The sequence below is a fragment of the Heptranchias perlo genome, unplaced genomic scaffold, assembly GCF_035084215.1.
Source record: "Heptranchias perlo isolate sHepPer1 unplaced genomic scaffold, sHepPer1.hap1 HAP1_SCAFFOLD_64, whole genome shotgun sequence".
Classification (NCBI taxonomy): domain Eukaryota; kingdom Metazoa; phylum Chordata; class Chondrichthyes; order Hexanchiformes; family Hexanchidae; genus Heptranchias; species Heptranchias perlo.
In genome coordinates, this window is record NW_027139666.1 from 2,898,204 (window position 1) to 2,914,574 (window position 16,371).

Genomic DNA, 16,371 nt, shown 5'->3' on the forward strand with positions numbered 1-16,371 from the left:
CGCTTTGGAGAGGGTGCAGAGGAGATTCACCAGGATGTTACCAGGGCTGGAGCGCTTCAGCTATGAAGAGAGACTGGGAAGATTGGGTTTGTTTTCCTTGGAGCAGAGGAGGCTGAGGGGGGACATGATTGAGGTTTACAAAATTATGAGGGGTACAGATAGGACGGATACTAAGGAGCTTTTTCCCTTCGTTGAGGGTTCTATAACAAGGGGACATAGATTCAAGGTAAAAGGCGGGAGGTTTGGAGGGGATTTGAGAAAGAACCTTTTCACCCAGAGGGTGGTTGGAGTCTGGAACTCACTGTCTGAAAGGGTTGTGGAGGCAGGAACCCTCACAACATTCAAGAAGCATTTGGATGAGCACTTGAAATGCCATAGCATACAAGGCTACGGACCAAATGCTGGAATATGGGATTAGAGTAGACAGGGCTGATGGACGGCGCGGACACGATGGGCCGAAGGGCCTCTATCCGTGCTGTATAACTCTATGACTCTATGACTCTATACATACTGTGTGTGAGAAGGAGCTGGCTGCACTGTTCCTTGTGCCCCGGGTGTCGGAAACATCACACTGATTCTGGGCCCTTCAAGGATTTGCCTGCAGGAAGAAAAATTATCTCTTGTAACTCAAGAACAGGTGAGGTAGAAAATACAAAAGTGATCAATTGAATCTCTCTGTTAATAATCATTGTAATATCCACAAATGAAAACCAGCGATACAAACAGTGTCAGTGTCTGACTCCACTGCAGTACTGCAGCACTCAGCTTCTGCACACCAGGTATGTTGGGCTGTTTTACAACAATTTCGTGACATCCAGACACAACCCAACCCCTGCACTGATCCATGAATGGGACAACCCGATGGGGCGGAGACCTTTGCACATATCAGATTTCTAATCCCCTCTCCCATGGGACTAACCGTTCAACCAAAACTAAACAGCCGCTGTTTAAAATGTGTCCTTCAAACTTCTCAACTGATGCCTGCAATAGATGCTTTTTGTATAACTCCCCATATCCTTACTGTCCGGCTCTGTTTACTGTTCTATAACAAACACTAAAGGTTAATGGGCAGGTTTAAAAAAATCAGATTTAATACCTGCCACCAATCACAAACACGCTCACACTGCACATTGTCCGGTTTCAGCAATTTGTTCTGAACTGTTGCAGTTCTGCTTCCGGCCAGTAGATGTCCCCAAACCCCGGGTCATTGAAGTTTGCAGATGAGAGAGGGACAGAAGATAAACTCATTCTTCACATTATATTGCACGGGTGGGATTTAGAAAAACTGGGAATGGAGACGAGCTGCAAGTACATTTTGTTAGAGCAAACACTAGTTGTGATACTGTGATAAATTCTTGTAATTTGTTTCGGAGATATAGTCAATACTGATCAAGACTGGGGCAAAATAAACATGCAGAACGGCCTTGTGAATGGCCATTGAATTTCAATATAGAAAGGTGTGAGGTGATGCATTTCGCTCGGGGGAATAAGGAGGCCACATACTGCATGGAAAATAAGAGTCTGTATCTAATTTATATCTTCATTTACAGGATGGCGTTCACATCTGTATCTTTAATACTTAAATGTATGAATAATTTTTCCCAGTTTTAATTGGTAGATAATGACATTTTAAAAAATGTAATAAGATAATGTGGGCGTCTATTTTTGGACTTCTATTAAATCTACATTGGGAACACAATTGTGAATTTGTGCATCTTCCAATTGATATGGTGACATTTTTGAACTTGTATATAATGTGTAGCTCAGTCTGCATGAATGGAATGCTGTATATTTCAGTCTGAATCTGTATCAGTTTTGTTGTCGTGATTTCTAAAGTGCAGCTCAGTCTGCACTAATGGAATTGATACTGTATCTTTCAATCTGACACTGAGATTTTTGGACTGGAACGTAATTTATAACTCAGCCTGCACTAATGTAGGTGACTGTGAGATTCACCTTGTATCTCTCAGTCTCTGGTACTTTGTGTGAGTGTGGGATTCATTTTGTATCTGTCAGTCTCGGGTGCTGTGAGTGAGTGTGGGATTCATTCTGTATCTGTCAGTCTCAGGTGTTGTGAGTGAGTGTGGGATTCATTCTGTATCTGTCATTCTCTGGTACTGTGTGTGAGTGTGGGATTCATTCTGTGTCCGTCAGTCTCTGCTGCTGTGTGTGAGTTTGCGATTCATACTTTACCTCTCAGTCTCTAGTGCTTTATTAGAATTTGGGATGAACTCGGTATCTGTCTGTCCTTGGTACTGTATGCCTGAGTGGGATTCATTCTGTTTCTGTCATCTCTGGTACCATACTTGAGTATGGGATTCACTCTGTGTCTGGCAACCTCTAGTACTGTATGCGAGTTTGGGATTCCTTCTGCATGTCTGTCTCTGTACTGTATCGGAGTGTGAGATTCATTCTGTTTCTGTCCATAATTATTCTCTCAGATTACATTATGATGTTCAATACTGTAGCTTTAATATGTTAATGTTTGAATAGCTTTTCTCATTATTTAATTGGTAAATATGGATACACTTTCGTATTTGAAGCTGGAGGCTTTAATCAGATAATTTGTGTGCTTTTTGGACTACTATTAAATCTGTAAATCTGTGAGTAATATTGTGAATGATAATTTATCTTTCAAATTGATATGGTGACATTTCTGAATTGGTAAATAATGTGTATCTCAGTCTGTGCTAATTGAATTGATACTGTATCTTTAAATCTCATACTGTGAGTATATTATAAACTGGTATCTAATTTGTTTCTCAGGTTACAGTGTCACAGCAATTCTCAATCTGATATTGTACATGAGTTTCGGCCTTCATTTTGTATTTGAATGATACACTATTCGAATGGATACTGCATGTATTAAACTCACGTGTGTGTGAGAGTTCTGGGCTAGTATTCAATTTGAATCTCGGGATATCTGGTATTTAATTCATGGCTAATGTTGCCCTTTTGTGAAATTGACAATCTGATAGTGTGATTTTGGGCTGGGATTTTTGTATCTACCTGTCAGCGGGACTGAGTTCGGGAGAAATGGAACAGTGTCTGCCTCACCTGCTCTGTTTGACTGTTGGATTGAAAATGTGACTCGGGAACTTGGGATCAGTGTGGGACTGACTACTTCTGCTGTGTGGGACTGTGGAACTGATGAGCTGTCTGTGTCTCTGTGCTCTGAGAGTGAGAATATACCTACTGTGTGTGAGAAGGAGCTGGCTGCACTGTTCCTTTGCCTCGGGTGGAGGAAATTTCACATTCATTCTGGCTCCTTCAAGTATTTGCCTGTAGAAAGAAACGTATCTCTTGTAAATCAAGAACAGGTGAGGTAGAAAATGCAGAAGTGATCAGATTAATATCTGTTAATAATAATATTGAATAACCACAAATGAAAATCAGCGATACAAACAGTATCAGTGTCTGACTCCACTGCAGTACAGCAGCACTCAGCTTCTGCACACCAGGTGTGTTGGGCTGTTTTACAACAGTTTAGTGACATTCAGACAAAATCCAACCCCTGGACTGATCCATGAATGGGACTACCCGATGGGGCGGGGAGCTTTGCACATATCAGATTTCTAATCCCCTCTTCCATGGGACTAACCGTTCAACCGAAACAAAACAGCCACTGTTTAAAATGAGTCCTTCAAACTTCTCACCTGATGCCTGCAATAGATACTCTTTGTATAACTCCCCACATCCTTACTGTCCGGCTCTGTTTACTCTTCAATAACAAACACTAAAGGTTAATGGGCAGGTTTAAAAAATCAGATTTAATACCTGCCACCAATCACAAACACGCTCACACTGCACATTGTCCGGTTTCAGCAATTTGTTCCGAACTGTTGCAGTTCTGCTTCCGGCCAGTAGATGTCCCCAAACCCCGGGTCATTGAAGTTTACAGATGAGAGAGGGACAGAAGATAAACTCATTCTTCACATTATATTGTACGGGTGGGATTTAGAAAAACTGGGAATGGAGAACATTTTTTCGATAAAACATTGGTTGTAATGCTGTATTAAATGATTGTAATTAATTTAGGGGGTGTAGTCAATACTGAGGAAGACTACGACAAAATAAGCTTGCAGAACGGCCGTGTAAATGGCCATTGAATTTCAATATAGAAAGGTGTGAGCTGGTGCATTTTGCCAGGGGGAATAAGGAGGCCACATACTGCTTGGAAAATAAGTGTCTCAATGGGGTAAAGGAGCAATGCAAATCGTGTCCTGAGAAATCAGAGAGAAATACTGCGCAATGTACAGTGAAATATAATGGGGCAAATTCACAACTATCGAATGAGTGAAACAAAAAATTTATTATGAAACAATTGTCATCATTTTTCAATAACAAAACGAGCAAAAATACGGGAGTAGAAGTTACAGACAGAACCTTTCCTCACGTTGCACATTGTCCGATTTCTGTAACCACGACATAAAATGTGAATTTGTTCCGCTCTTTTACAGTTCTCGCTTACGTCCAGCAGAAGTCAGTCTCCAGTACTGTGTGTGAGAGCGGGGTTTACTCTGCATGTCAATATCTGATACTGTGTGAGTGTGGGATTCATTCTGTATCTGCCAGTCTCTGGTACTGAGTGTGAGCATGGTGTTAATTCTGTATCTCTCAGTCTCTGGCACTACATATGAGTTTGGGATCATTCTGTATCTGCAAGTCTGTGGCACTGTATATGAGAGTGGGATTAATTCTGTATCTGCCAGTCTCAGGTACTGTGTATAAGTGTGGAATTAACTCTGTATCTGTCAGTATCTGGTACTGTGTGTGAGTATGGGATTCATTCAATATCTGTTAGTCCCTGGTATTTTGTGTGAATGTGCGTTTCATTCTGTTTCCGTCAGTGTCAGGTGCTATATGTGAGGGAGACTTTCATTCTGCATCTCTCAATTTCTGGTACTGTTTGTGAGTGATATAAATGTTGTCTCTGTCAGTCTGTGCTACAGTGTGTGAGTTTAGGATTCATTCTGTATCTGTCAGTCTCTGGTACCGTGGGAGTGTGTGATTCATTCTAAGTCTGTCAGTCCCTTGTAATGTGTGTGAGTGTGGGATTCATTCTGTATCTGTCAGTCCCTTGTAATGTTTGTGAGTGTAGGATTCATTCTGTATCTGTCAGCCCCTTGTAATGTATGTGAGTGTAGGATTCATTCTGTATCTGTCAGTCACTGTTACATTGTTTGAGTGCTGTTTTCAATTTGCATGTCAGTCTCTGGCCCTCTATCTGAGTGTGAGATTCATTCTTTATCTGTATGTAATTTGTGTCTCTGTTTACAGTATGGTGTTCAAAACTCTCTCATTAATACCTCAATGTATCAATAATTTTTCCCAGTGTTTAATTGGTAGATAATGATACATTTTAAAATATAATGTTTTCGGTTATAATCAGAGAATGTGGGCACTTTTTGGACTTCTATTAAATCTGTATCGATGGGAAAAAAATTGTGAATTAGTTTATCTTCCAAAATGATATGGTGACATTTTTGAACTTGTATATGATGTGTAGCTCAGTCTGCTTGAAATGTATACTGTATATTTCAGTCTGAATCTTTATCAGTTTTTTGTAGTGCTTTATAATATGCAGATCAGTCTGCACTAATGGAATTGATACTGTATCTTTCAATCTGACACTATGAGATTTTTGGACTGATGTGTAATGTGTAACTCAGACTGCATTAATGTGTGTGACTGTGAGATTCATTCTGTATCTGTCAGTCCCTAGCACTGTCTGTGAGTGTAGGATTCATTCTATATCTGTCAGTCCCTCGTACTGTCTGTGAGTGTGGGATTCATTCTGTATCTGTCAGTCCCTAGTACTGTCTGTGCGTGTGGGATTCATTCTGTATCTGTCAGGCTCTGGTACTGTGGGTGTGTGTGATTCATTCTATATCTGTCAGTCCCTTGAACTGTGTGTGAGTGTCGGATTCATTTGGTATCTGTCAGACACTGTTACATTGTGTGAGTGCTGGTTTCATTCTGTGTGTCACTCTCTGGCCCTCTATCTGAGTGTGAGATTCATTCCTTATCTGTATGTAATTTGTATCTCCGTTTACAGTATGGTCTTCAAAACTTTATCTTTAATACCTCAATGAATGCATATTTTTCCCAGTGTTTAATTGGTTGATAATGAAATGCTTTAGAATGTAGTCAGAGAATGTGGGCACTTTTTGGACTACTATTAAATCTGTATCGATGGGAACACAATTGTGAATTAATTTATCTTCCAAACTGATATGGTGACATTTTTCAACTTGTATATGATGTGTAGCTCAGTCTGCAGGAATGGAATACTGTATATTTCAGTCTGAATCTGCATCAGTTTTTGTAGTGGTATACAATGTGTAGATCAGTCTGCACTAATGGAATTGATACTGTATCTTTCAATCTGATACTTCTTGGACTGGTAAATAATGTTACTCAGCCTGCACTAATGTGTGATTCATTTTGTATCTCTCAGTATCTGGAACAGTTTGTCAGTGTGGGATTCATTCTGTATCTTGTCAGTAGTGTGTGTGAGTTTGCGATTTAATCTATATATGCAGTCTCTGATACTGTGAGTGTGGGATTTATTCTGTGTCTTTCAGTCTCCAGTCTTGTATGTGGGTGTTGAATTCTTTCTGTATATGCAGCCTCTCAGACTGCATGTTGGTGTGGGATGCATTCTCTATCTGTCAGTCTCTGGTACTGTGTGTGAGTGTGTGATTCATTCTGTATCTCTCAGGCTCTGGTACTGTGTGAATGTGGGAGTCATTATCTTTCTGTCAGTCTCTAGTACTTTATGAGAGTGAGTAATTAACTAGATATCTATCAGCCCTTGGTACTGTATGCCAGTGTGGGATTCATTCGATATCTGTCATCTCTGGTACCATATGTGAGTGTCGGATTCGCTCTGTGTCTGTCAGTCTCTATTATTGTATGTGAGTTTGGGATTCCTTCTGCATCTGTCAGTCTCTGGTACTATATCTGAGTGTGAGATTCATTCTGTATCTGTATGTAATTATTCTCTCAGATTGCATTATGGCATAACATTTTTTAGCTTTAATATCTTCATGTTTAGATCATATTTCTCATTATTTAATTGGTAAATGTGGATACACTTTAGGATTTGACACTCTAGGTTTTAATCAGATAATTTGTGTGCTTTTTGAACTATTATTAAATCTGTATCTCTGTGAGTACTATTGTGAAAGATAATGTATCTTTCAAATTGATATGGTGACACTTTTCAAATGGCGTATAATGTATAGCTCAGTCTGTACTAATAGAAGTGATACTGTATCTTTACATCTCACAATATGATTCCATTATAAACTGATATCTAATTTGTTTCTCAGATTACACTCTCACAGCATTTTTAATCTGATACTGTACATGAGTTTTGGACTCGTATGCAATTTGTATCACATGATACATGCAATATCCATTCGCATAGTGTATAAACTCACATGTGTGTGAGAGTTCTGGGCGAGTAATCAATTGGAATCTCAGGGTACATTATTGGGATTCATTCTGCACCTTTAAATCGGGTACCATGTGTGATTTCGATCTGGTATTTAATTCGTAGCTAATGTTGCCCTATTGTGAGATTGACACAGTGCCTTTCCATCTGATAGTGTGATCTTGGACTGGGATTTTTGTATCTACCTGTCAGCGGGACTCAGCTCGGGGGAAATGGAACAGTGTCTGCCTCACCTGCTCTGTTTGACTGTTGGATTGAAAATGTGTCTCTGGATCTTGGGATCAGTGTGGGACTGACGACTTCTGCTGTCTGAGACTGTGGAACTGATGACCTGTCTGTGTCTCTGTGCGCTGTGTGTGATAATGTACTCACTGTGTGGGAGAAGGAGCTGGCTGCACTGTTCCTTGTGCCTCAAGTGGAGGAAACATAACACTGATTCTGGGTCCATCAAGGATTTGCCTGCAGGAAGAAATTTATCTCTTGTAACTCAAGAACCAGTGAGGTAGAAAATACAAAAGTGTTCGAATTAATATCCATATCAATTATTATTTTGAATATCCACAAATGAGAACCAGTAATACAAACAGTGTCAGTGTCTGACTCCACTGCAGTACTGCAGCACTCAGCTTCTGCACACCAGGTGTGTTGGGCAATTTTACAACGATTTAGTGACATCCAGACACAACCCAACCTCTGCACTGATCCATGAATGGGACGACCCGATGGGGCGGGGACCTTTGCACACGTCAGGTTTCTAATCCCATCTCCCATGGGACGAACCGTTCAACCGAAATCAAACAACCGCTGTTTAAAATGTGTCCTTCACACTTCTCACCTGGTGCCTGCAACAGATGCTCTTTGTGTAACTCCCCACATCCTTACTGTCCGGCTCTGTTTCCACCCGTCACTGTCCAATAACAATAAACAGGGTGAGACTGGAACTAAACCAGGAACATTCACTACTGGTTTGGGGAGAGAAAGCAGCAATGATTTTAAATAGCAGGTTCTTCCCATTCTCTCCCCTTACCCTGGACACAGCCCGAGAATGACCTCTCCCTTCCCCCGCTCACTCCATGTTCCGTGACCAGTTCGTGATCCACTCCGCCTCTTACAAACAGCCCCCGGACTCCCCCTGCCCTTCCCCCGGACTCAATGCCGATCTCTGAGCCCATCTGCGGACACGGTCCCGAAGCGATGAGCTGCTGTAACGAGGCTGCTCTTTGCTCCCTTCCCCCGGGGGCCGTGATCTCTCCATTCCCGGCTGTTTTGAACCATCTACTTCCGCTCACTGAGGGAATGGCGCCCACAGGCCGAGCTGGGGGAGGGGAGCGCGCATGCGCTCTTCCGCTCACCAACAACCAGCGCTGGGGGCGGGGCTGAGTCGCGCATGCGCAGATGTCTGGTTTAATTCTCAATACAAAAATCGATGGAAACTTTCCCCAATTGGAATTTTTCAGAGTCTGAGCAAAGGAAGTGGGTCTGGGGGAAAGGTCAGAGGGAATGGGGTCCACAGGCAGTGCAGGAACAGGCACCAGAATGGAAAACAGATGGGATTCCACCAGTGCCTAACGCTGGAATCCAGACTTACTTTACAATCTCTAACTATTAAACTAGATGTTTCCATCCCTGCTGTTTCTCTCGGTATCTTTTGATGGAAAAGAGTCTTTCAGAGATAAAGTGGGCGGCTGTGAAATGAGCCAATTGGTTCTGTTCATTCTTGGTCCCTTTACTGATAAAGAAACTTGTGACTCCGTAACTGGATGCCGGATTCCTCGAACCAATCCTGGAGAAACATGGGAGGAAAGTGGGAGTCGGTGTATTTGCTGGGACCGAGTAGGATTAATATTTGACGGCTACAGTCCCAGTTTATTTCAATCGGAGTGAAACTCTCGGTCACTGAGAGAAATACAGAAGGGCCCTGAGCTGCAAAATTGCAGAGGGTACAACATGCAAGAGAGGGTTAAATGCGTGACCCTGTCCCTGAGAGTGGGATTAATAATGTGTCTGTCTCTGAAATAATATCAGTGAGAGATGAGACTGCATCTTCCGTCACTCCAGCTTGGAATGGCAATTGGAATGGAGAATTTTCCAATTTGTTACTGGGTGAAAACGGGACATTGCAGGTCAGTTTCTCTCTCTCTTATGTACAACATATGAAGGTGGAATACTGCTGCTGAGCGTGATACCGAGAGACTGATGGGAAGCGTATGGCTGATACTCTGCCTGTCTGTATCTCTCTGGCGCTGTACACGAAGGTGGGATACTGTTTGCTGAGTGTGAAACGGACACACTGAGAGGAAGTGTGAGAATGATACTTTGTCTGTGTGCCTGTCTCTGTCTGTCTCTTTATCTGTCCGTCTGTATTTCTCTCCCTCCAGCGCTGTACATGAAAGCGGGATAGTGTTATTGAGCTTAATATGAACACCCTGTTGGAAGGTAAAGACTGATTCTGTGTTTGTGAACAGACCTCCGGTGCTGTTGGTGAGACGGTCACTGTCCCTTCTATTATGTATGAGCCGGTCTGACGGTGCATTTATCAGTCTCCAGTCCAATAAGGAAAGGTGGGGAGAAACAGCATGTAACGGCCTGACACAGGACTGCCCATGAATGTTGAATTTATTCAGTAACTGGCCGTCTCTGGGTGTTGAGAATGGGACGGATAGGACACCAGTCACTGTTGTCTGTCAGTCAGTTTCGGAGGAGGGAGAGAAAGACAGAGAGACTGGAGGAGCCCAGAGCGGATAATTTGTATTATCGTCTCAACCAAACATATTGCTGAGTGTGAATAATATAATCATGTAAAACCAGATATGGATAATCACATCCACAGCTGTGATTGGCTGCTGCCCCTGAATCTGGGGACCAGACACTGTGAGGAGCGCTGGCCTCAGAGTGTTTAACAGTTACTGAGCTGGGAAACGACAACTCACCTCCGAGAATCTGCAGCACAGGCCGAGCGGGGAGGAAAGCCTGTCACGGGAATTGTCAATCTGGCGAACAGTTTGTCCTGTGAATGTGAAGATGTGAACATTGTGTCAGAGAGAGTGTGTTAAAGGGGCGGATGGGTTAGATTAATGTCACTGTGTTTGTGTGGCCGGACTCATCGCCAGATTTCCGAGTCCCTTTTGAGTAAAATTTTAAAAAATCCCTGTCAAAGGATCGCCCTCCTCCCCTGCCGAGCTCCGAAGTGGAAATTTAAGGTAAAGTTTCAGATCAATTCAAGATTTCAGGTGAAAAACGGAGATCATGTCAGCGATCGGGTGAGAGAGCGCGATCAGTGCAGCAATGAAACGGGTTTCATTCGAAACTGGTGCTTTTAATTCCGGTGAAAGTTTTTCGACAGCAAACATACCGGTGTGAGATATAGGAAGGGGCTAGTCTGGGACTCTGGAGTGCCCGATTTGAATTGGAATCGGGGAGTTTCAGAGGAGAGAGAAACACAGAGAGGCTGGAGGGGCCGGGAGCTGACAGCAGGATGTCTCCGCCCCGTCCGCTCTGTGCCTTTAAGTTGCTCTGTGCCGCCGCCTTACGTTTCATTTCTGACCCAGCTCTGACTGTCAGAGAGATTTTCGACAGAGTCCCGGACATGACAGACACTGCAGCCGCCGAAACGGCTCCTCCTGCCGCCGCCGCTCCACTCAAGGCTCCGAAGAAGAAGAAGGCGGTTCCCCGACCCAAGTCCACCGGTCCCCCGTTGGGCGAACAGATCCTCAAGATTGTGGCGGATTGCAAGGATCGCAAGGGGATATCCCTGGCCGCGATAAAGAAGGTTCTGGCTGCCAAAGGCCTGGATGTGGAGAAGCACCGGTCCCAGATCAAATTAAGTATCAAGAGAAATGTGGAAAAAGGCTCCCTGGTGCAGATCAAGGGCACGGGCGCCTCGGGCTCCTTCAGAGTCGCTAAGAAGGAAATCCAGGCAAAAGTGGGAAAGAAGGTGAAGAAACAAGTGACCAAGAAATCTCCCGGAAAGAAACCAGCGACCAAAAAAACAGCCCTCAAGAAATTAATGGCCAAGAAACCAGCGGTCAAGAAATCGACCACGAAAAAGGCGGCGAAATCACCAATTAAGAAGAAAGCGGCGGCTAAGAAGCCCAAGACCCCCAAGCCAGTGAAGGCGAAGGCGAAGAAGGTGGAAAAACCGAGGGCCAAGCCCAAGCCGAAGTCAGCAAAGCCTAAGAAAGCAGCGGGCAAAAAGAAGTAAAAAATCAAGTGCAACTTGTGACCATCTGAACCCAACGGCTCTTCTCAGAGCCACCCACGTCTCTCAGAAAAGAGCTGATCCCGGAATCAGATGATTCCTGTCCCGGGGCAGGGCTCAGATTTCAGATAGAAATCATTTCAAATAAACCCAGGGTCCTGGTGACTCGCTGACATTCGCTATCCCCGCCCGACCCCCAATGTCTAATAAAATAGAGAGAATGGGATGTCCGGGCCGGGCCTCACTGGAACTGGCGTGTGTTCGGCTCCAGTCCCAGTTCATTTTTTCTCACAGATTCAGGGCGACAGTCCGTAACAGGGTAAAACTAGCGGAGATCGGCAGCTATCACAATTCAAACCCCAACACATGAGATTCTTCAAATCAGCTGGAATAAAGTGTTTATAAACTGCTGAACCCGTCTGGGACGGAATGTGCGGGGAGATAGAATCGGGTCTGGGACTGAAATGGAAGGAGGCGGGTTGACTTGTTATAGAAGGGACTGTATTTAGGCAGGAATATTACTGACTATTGATTGTAACGGGGCTTATTGAAAAGCTCCGGGATTCTATGAAGCCCGACTCTGTCAGGGTTTGTGCGGAGCGCGGTGTTTCGGTTCTATTATCGATAAACGGTTTGAAATTGGCGGGTGGAGAAAGCTGGAGGTGGAGCTGGAAGATCAGAGGCCGCTCTCCGCTCTGTCCGTCTCTCTGATTGTCTCCTCCCCTCCCTGTTTAATATCACACTCTGTCTCCTCCCCTCCCTGTTTAATATTTATCTCTATCTCCTCCCCTCCCTCTCTCACCCTGTGTCTGTTTCAGTCAGGTCAGGGCAGGCTGCATAAAAACGGAACCAACATCAGTTTGCTGTTCATTCAGCAGCGATTTGACTGAAGAATAATCATGTCTGGCAGAGGTAAAGGAGGCAAAGGACTGGGGAAAGGCGGAGCCAAGCGGCACCGGAAAGTGCTTCGTGATAACATCCAGGGGATCACCAAACCAGCCATCCGCCGCCTGGCTCGCCGTGGCGGTGTCAAGCGGATCTCGGGTCTGATCTACGAGGAAACACGCGGGGTGCTGAAGGTTTTCCTGGAGAATGTGATCAGGGACGCGGTCACCTACACTGAACACGCCAAGCGCAAGACGGTCACTGCCATGGATGTGGTGTACGCTCTGAAACGGCAGGGCCGCACTCTCTATGGATTCGGCGGCTGAACAACTGGACCCTTTCTAACCGGACACAAAACAAAGGCTCTTCTCAGAGCCACCCACCGCCTCAAAGAGAGAGCACTGACCTGGGAACGGGGAGAGGAAAGATCTCGGGGTGGGGAATCAGTTTCCGATATTTAATTAGTATGGGGAGATTCCCCAACACTCGGTACAGGGAGATCAGAAACAACGGCCGGGGTTCTCGGCCATCCCGAGAGAAGGAGCGGAATTCCCGGTTTCACGGTATAAATGAACAGGCGGTGATGCAGAGTCTTTCCCCAGACATTACCTTCTCCGCTCAGAGTAAAATCCCTCCTCACTCCCTCTCCCGCTGTGTCCTCTCTGCTCGGTCTTTATTTCCTGCCCTCATTCAATTATCAGTTCGATGTGAAGTTTCTGTTTGAGGAGCGGTTCACCGGGCCGGAACTGGCGGGATTTTTGAAATTGAAGCTGGAAAGCAATTCCCGTTACGGAAAGCAATGACCGGGGATTTATTCCCGCCCGTTTACAGACAGATCAGAGAATGAACCGGAATGTGAAACAGCCTGCGATTTGAGCTGAGGAGAAGGAAATAACGGAGATTATAAAGAGAGAGATTCATAAATTGCTGGAGGGAAATGAAATTTTCTTGAAACTGTTATTTGATGCTCTGAAATTGGCGGGCTTTTTGAATTTGAAGATTAATTTCAGCTCAGCCAATTGGGACCCAATACCTCCCGCCGTTTTGGTCTGACTGAAAGATCTCGGATCAAACCTGCCAATCACAGTCCCGGGGCAGTCCCTCCTTGTCTGGGGGTGAAACCTCAGCCAATCACAGGCCAGGGGCGGATACCCTTAGACGCTTTAAAAGGCGGCCCCAGAGCGCACTCCGTATTCACAGTCTCTGTGTTGTGTTGAGATCGGTTTAGAAAATGGCCAGGACCAAGCAGACAGCGCGCAAATCGACCGGCGGGAAAGCTCCTCGCAAACAGTTGGCGACCAAAGCGGCCCGGAAGAGCGCTCCAGCCACGGGCGGAGTGAAGAAGCCTCATCGCTACAGACCCGGCACTGTGGCTCTGAGGGAGATCCGCCGCTACCAGAAATCCACCGAGCTGCTGATCCGCAAACTGCCCTTCCAGCGCCTGGTGCGAGAGATCGCTCAGGATTTCAAGACAGACCTGCGCTTCCAGAGCTCGGCCGTCATGGCCCTGCAGGAGGCCAGCGAGGCTTACCTGGTGGGGCTGTTTGAGGACACCAACCTGTGCGCCATCCACGCCAAGCGAGTCACCATCATGCCCAAAGACATCCAGCTGGCCCGCCGCATCCGCGGGGAGCGCGCCTAAACCCGACCCGGCTTCAGCACCAAGTTCAACAAAGGCTCTTTTCAGAGCCACCAAATCGGCGATGGAAAGAGCTGTGATCTCCTGCGTTGAAATGGCAGGGTCGTGAGAAATTTGCTTAAATGGGAAACGTATAAAGGGGAGGGAGCAGATATTAGACGGACAGGGACAGAATAAATACCTCACTCACATCCAAACACAAATTTCACTCACATTCTTAATTCAGTAATCGCTGATACAATAACAGCACATCAGTCAGCATCCGTTGTACAAATCTGGGTAAAATAACACAGACTGAGCCAGTGTTGTCCGAGGATGGGACGGTAAATAATATTAAGCGTCCCTGGTATTTCTGTATCCCACCCGCCCAGTTGGCAATTCTAACGGTTCTGGTATTTTGTCTCATTCACCAGACAAACTGCAAATTATAATCGATTGGAGGTTGGCGACATCTGCGGTCCGGAAGCGATTACTGCAACAGACCGATATGGATGATTTGTGCATAACAAGTTATTGTTAGTTTCTCGAATCGGAATCAAGTCCTTTTGAAGTTAATTCCTGAGCCCACAGACAGTGACCAGCCCTTTCATAGATACCGTGGGTGGCTCTGAAAAGAGCCTTTGGGTTATCAGGTTAAATCTTGGCCGCTTTACTTGCTCTTGGTGCTCACACTGCTGGTTTTCTTCGGCAGCAGCACGGCCTGGATATTAGGCAGCACCCCGCCCTGAGCGATGGTCACCCGTCCCAGCAGCTTGTTGAGCTCCTCGTCGTTGCGGATTGCCAGCTGCAGGTGTCTGGGGATGATGCGGGTCTTCTTGTTGTCCCGGGCCGCGTTGCCGGCCAGCTCGAGGATTTCAGCCGTCAGATACTCGAGCACAGCAGCCAGATAGACCGGGGCTCCGGCACCCACACGTTCAGCGTAGTTCCCCTTTCGCAGGAGCCTGTGAACACGGCCCACAGGGAACTGCAGTCCGGCCCGGGATGAGCGAGACTTGGCCTTGGCCCGAGCTTTCCCGCCGGTTTTTCCTCTTCCAGACATTTCCACAATCTCACAAACACTTTCACAAAGAATGAAGAAATCCTCCCGCACTCGCCCTTCTAATACCTTCTGGAGGAGTGCAGTGGGGGCACTTGTGATTGGTCCATCTGTTCTCAATCTCATTGGTTCAACGAACAGCCCAATCAGAGAGCCGTTTATTCACCAATCAATAGCCGAATGAGAAAAGGACGGAAAATACCGAACTGAACCGTTTTTTTGAAATTTGAAAAGCCCGCCAATATTTCTGTAACACAAGAATCGGATTTAGTAAATAATGTCGCGAAAGACAAAAATTTAAATATCTCTCTCCTTTTACTCTGTTGTTCCACATTTCCCGTCACAACTTCCAGAACCTTATACATTCCGGTTAAAATCCGGCTTCATTAACCGTTCATGTTCAATCGGGCGGGAATAAAGACCCATTTTGTAACGAGACAGATTCCAGCTCAATCTTTGTGAAAGGAACAAACGACAGATTGTGGATTGATCCCTGTTCGCAGGAGCTGCATCGCGATCGAAACCGGAGCCGGGACTCCTGGTGCAAGGAGTCGAACAGTAACAGATCCTTTAGACTATTCTGTACTCGGTGTGAAGTCTCTTTCAAGGCTGTTGCTTTACAAAGGATTGCGGTTCTGAAAGTGATATTCCCGAATAATGAACAAACAAACGTGAAAATGAGAAAAAAATGACTGAAGTCTATTCCACCCCCTTAAAACGGCTCTTAATGGGCAGTAGCCGGGAAGGGTCGGAATATGAACGAGAACGAGTGGATCAGTGACACGTTTTTGGTTATTGGGACTAAATAAAAAAGCAACACATAGATTATAACCGGCAGTGATGATGAGAATCTACTAGATTTCAAGAGAAATTAGAAAAGCACAAGAGTTAGAGAAAAACAGTTAGTATCAAACATTCTACAGTAAAATGATTCTACACAGAGGGGTCGTTACAGCGTCTTCAGAGAGACTGTGGGTGGCTCTTAAAAGAGCCTTTGTGTTCATTTTTTTCAGTGCATTGTGGAGTTTTACTTGGAGCTGGTGTACTTGGTCACCGCCTTCGTCCCTTCCGATACGGCGTGTTTGGCCAGTTCCCCGGGCAGCAGCAGGCGCACGGCGGTCTGGATCTCCCGGGAGCTGATGGTCGCCCGC

General features: G+C 45.3%; 2 protein-coding genes and 1 long non-coding RNA gene across 3 annotated transcripts; 1 reads left to right on the forward strand and 2 right to left on the reverse strand.

Annotated features, from left to right (window-relative positions):
- On the reverse strand, window positions 1–8,721 carry LOC137318013 (uncharacterized). The gene is made up of 4 exons (XR_010961794.1): window positions 8,298–8,721; window positions 7,835–7,921; window positions 3,197–3,282; window positions 1–598 (listed from the first exon to the last, which is right to left on the reverse strand). It is a non-coding gene; the product is annotated as an uncharacterized lncRNA (long non-coding RNA).
- Window positions 8,722–11,198: 2,477 nt separating this feature from the next.
- On the forward strand, window positions 11,199–11,663 carry LOC137318051 (histone H1-like; the record flags this gene model as incomplete). The annotated part of the gene is made up of 1 exon (XM_067981039.1): window positions 11,199–11,663. A coding segment is annotated over one exon (465 nt), but the record flags the coding sequence as incomplete, so codon positions are not given.
- A 2,735-nt stretch (window positions 11,664–14,398) lies between these two features.
- On the reverse strand, window positions 14,399–15,223 carry LOC137318050 (histone H2A.J). The gene has a single exon (XM_067981038.1). The coding sequence runs from the start codon at window positions 15,221–15,223 to the stop codon at window positions 14,834–14,836; it is 390 nt and encodes a 129-aa protein (XP_067837139.1). The 3' UTR covers window positions 14,399–14,833.
- Between the last annotated feature and the right edge of the window lie 1,148 nt (window positions 15,224–16,371).